Source organism: Culex quinquefasciatus, chromosome 2 (genome assembly GCF_015732765.1).
Source record: "Culex quinquefasciatus strain JHB chromosome 2, VPISU_Cqui_1.0_pri_paternal, whole genome shotgun sequence".
In the NCBI taxonomy this organism is placed as follows: domain Eukaryota; kingdom Metazoa; phylum Arthropoda; class Insecta; order Diptera; family Culicidae; genus Culex; species Culex quinquefasciatus.
In genome coordinates this window covers 78,621,344-78,624,683 of record NC_051862.1, presented here as the reverse complement: position 1 = coordinate 78,624,683, position 3,340 = coordinate 78,621,344, and the positions used below count along the sequence as shown (strand labels likewise).

Sequence of the window (3,340 nt, the reverse complement as noted above, 5' to 3'; positions counted from 1 at the left end):
ATTTATTTTTATAATCGTACAAAAATGCTAGCTGTGGACCCCGAACTTGACAACTTTTTATACATTTGTATTGGTTGTTTCCGTTGTGCTTAAAGGAAATGGCTATGCACCAGGCGCCTCCATATTTTTGTAGATGGCTCATATAGTTGGGAGGAGACGCAAGTTTTTTTAAATTGTTCGATTTTTTATGTTAAAAAATTTACCAGCTTCTCGTCAGTCCGCGTGGACATAAAATCAAATTCTGTCGATTGCATCGGATTCGGGGATGCCTTTTCTCTGAGGAACCGATGAGATATCGTCAATCCCTTGACACAAGTTTTGTTTTGTCGAGTAGTGTTATTGATTTATTTTGACAGAATCACACAAAATAATATCAAAAAATAGCATTTTCACTGAAATGGTCAATTTTAGCAAAATTTTATTTATTAGGCGTATTCAAGAGGGACTTCCATCGATGATTTTGGCACAGGGTTGGATATTTTGAACTGTTTCCTTTTCAAGATAGAATGTTTTCAATTAAGGTAAATATTATTCCAAAAATACATCCATCATTGCAGCCCGCCTGTTCTCAATTATGGCGAACTGCAAAAAAGCATGAAACTTTCTTCTAAACATACTAAACTAAAACTATACTAAGTAAAAACTCAGTTTGTTTACCTAATACACTTTAGAAAAGCACCACTATTCTATGATATGTCGTATTTTTTGGGTCATACTGTAGAACAGCAAACTCAGCAAATTAGAAGGACTCACAAAGTTTTGCTCATGAATTTAACCTACCAGCAAGGAATGTATAAGTGGGTTATGTCACGTGACTGCTTCAGCGTTAAATACATTATTATTTTGTATATTGTGGCAAAATGTGACGCAGGAAACGGGGAAAAGAGATCGTCTAGCTTAAGCGTACACCTGATAAAAGCTAGAAAGCTGCGACTCTGTTTCGTCCGAAGATTGTAAAAGATGTGGTACAGCTTATCACGACTTATCGAAGGTCGATTAGATTACAGTATTCGTGTACCAGTTAAATTTTCGGAAATAATTACCGGGCCCCAGTACTTCGTAGATCGTTCGCAAAGATGGGTAAAATTTTCCAGCTGTTAGCCTCCATATGGTTGATAAACTACGCGCACGCTAAACTCCCCGAGGTCATAGATTGCTTCAGCTCATTAGTGGACACCTGGGAGCTTCGACCTCATCCCGCGGATTGCAACGCGTATATTTCCTGCATGAACAACATTGGCGTTGTGTTTCGGTGTCCTGAAGGTCTGTTCTACGATGCATTTAGGGTAATTTGTGATGTACCGGAAAAGGTGTCCTGCATGGCACCTCCTACGACAATTACCACCACCACGACTGAGGATGATACTACGCCAGCTCCGGTGGAACCAGCTAATCCGTGTAATTCGCTTTCTGAAGAGGGAGGAGAGGTGCCCCACTCCAAGCAATGTGGGTGGTTCGTCAACTGTGTTGATCAAAGCGAGGGGTTGACTTCGTTCTGTCCAGAAAACCTCCACTTTAATGCTTTGATGCAAGTTTGTGATATTCCCGAAAGAGCCCAATGTTTGCTGAAAGTTTGTAATGATCAACCGGATGGATTACTGGCCAGTAAAAACAGTTGTAAACAGTGAGTTGAACGTATTCCTAACAGATAACAAAACTTACTAATACAAAAATTTGTTCCAGATACATCGAGTGTCAATCGTCGAAAGCAACTCTACGGTCCTGCCGAGAGAGTGAAGTGTTTGATGAGCCCACGAAAATGTGTGTACCCGAAGACGATGCGAACCGTTGCCAGCCCCAGTTGATTCCTCCGGTTCCACTGGAGGTGCGAAACGCGTGCACTACAGAAGTGCGATCTCAAATGATAGGACATCCGGAGTACTGTGATGTGTACTACCGGTGCATAAAAGGAGGGCTTTCTGTTCGGAAGTGCCAAAGTGGGCTGTACTTCGATCAGGATAAAAGCGTTTGCGTGTTGATGGGAGAGCATGAATGTTTTATTTTTGGTGATAATGCAGATAGTTTAGTAGAATGATCGAATTTAGAATATCATAGGGTACATAATTCTTTGTCGTAAACTTAAATCAATAAGTCTGTATTATGATTTTTTTAAATAAATCATGACATAAAAAATGTCGAAAGTCTTTTAATAAAGATTTAGTAACGACTTGACTTGACTTGTTATTCAGCAAGGCTTCCGAATTGATCACATCCTTCATTTACTTATGCTGAGAAGTAAAATAGTAAGTGAGTGGAAAATGCCGACCAAAATGCTTTGGTCGTTGCACTCAGTATCATATTATCGTGATAGTGCTACCCTTTCAAGCCTATGACTTAAAAATCAAAAGTTACCAAACTAGCCTATAATTTTCGTACTGTCATTAGAATCATATTCGCATCATTAACCAAGAATTTTTTGAAAGGGTTAAAGAAATGGCATTTTAGGCTAAATTGAGGGAAGGATCTTTTGCAAAAAAGTTATGAGATTTTAAAGAAAAATATAGGGGTCAAATAACTACCCGAGCGTTTGAGTGTTAATTGTAAAAGTAGTCCATATCTCTGTTTAGAATAGCAACATCCCACAAGTAATGCGTGAACAGCAACGTATATACCACACCATGCAGGAATTTTGTAAGGCATTAGCTACTAAGTAAGTTGCTCTCGTGTGATTCATGGAGAGTTTGGCTTAAAGAAAGAGCAATCACTGGCTCACGATTCGTCTGGGCTAAAAGATTTAGAAGATTCTATGTACACTGGGCGAGTAATTAGTACGCAATTAATCGAAAGTGGAATTTATTTATCATTACACCGAAAAAAGTCAATTCTCGTAATCGTTAATTAAGTTCACGAATGTGAGAACCACGAAGGCATTTACTCATGAGTAGTGCGTCCATCCCGGGAATTCCCGGGACAAAAATCCCGAGATTTTTCCAAAACCGGGAATTCCCGAATCCCAGGATTTTTTAATAATTTGTCCCGAAAATTGGGTCCTAAAATGAAGCTTAGATTGCTGATATTATTGTTTACAGCGATTGAGCTTATTTTTCTGAGTACAATGACCCTTTGTACGACCACAAAGTATTTAAAATGGATTTTTAAATCAATTTTGAAAAATTAACCTCGCGGTCCTTCTTGACAGAAAAGCTCCTACTTGACAGCTCGTTCAAAGGGGACCATAGTTGATCCATCGAAAAAATGTTGTCTTGAAAAAAAAAAAAAAAAAACATTAAAATGAAAAAAAGTGATCAGAAATTGTTTTTAATCGTGTTTTTTACCGTTGTACATAAAAATTGAGATAGGGCTTTAGTACCCAATTCCAGAAATTGAAAAAAATCAAATT

At 38.3% G+C, this 3,340-nt stretch overlaps 1 protein-coding gene across 1 annotated transcript; it reads left to right on the top strand.

Moving 5' to 3' along the window:
- Window positions 1–383: 383 nt before the first annotated feature.
- LOC6035463 (peritrophin-44) lies at window positions 384–2,167 on the top strand. Its single transcript, XM_001845597.2, has 2 exons — window positions 384–1,624; window positions 1,684–2,167. Exons 1-2 carry the CDS (start codon window positions 1,077–1,079, stop codon window positions 2,033–2,035), a joined length of 900 nt encoding a protein of 299 aa, XP_001845649.1. The 5' UTR covers window positions 384–1,076; the 3' UTR covers window positions 2,036–2,167.
- Window positions 2,168–3,340: the final 1,173 nt, after the last annotated feature.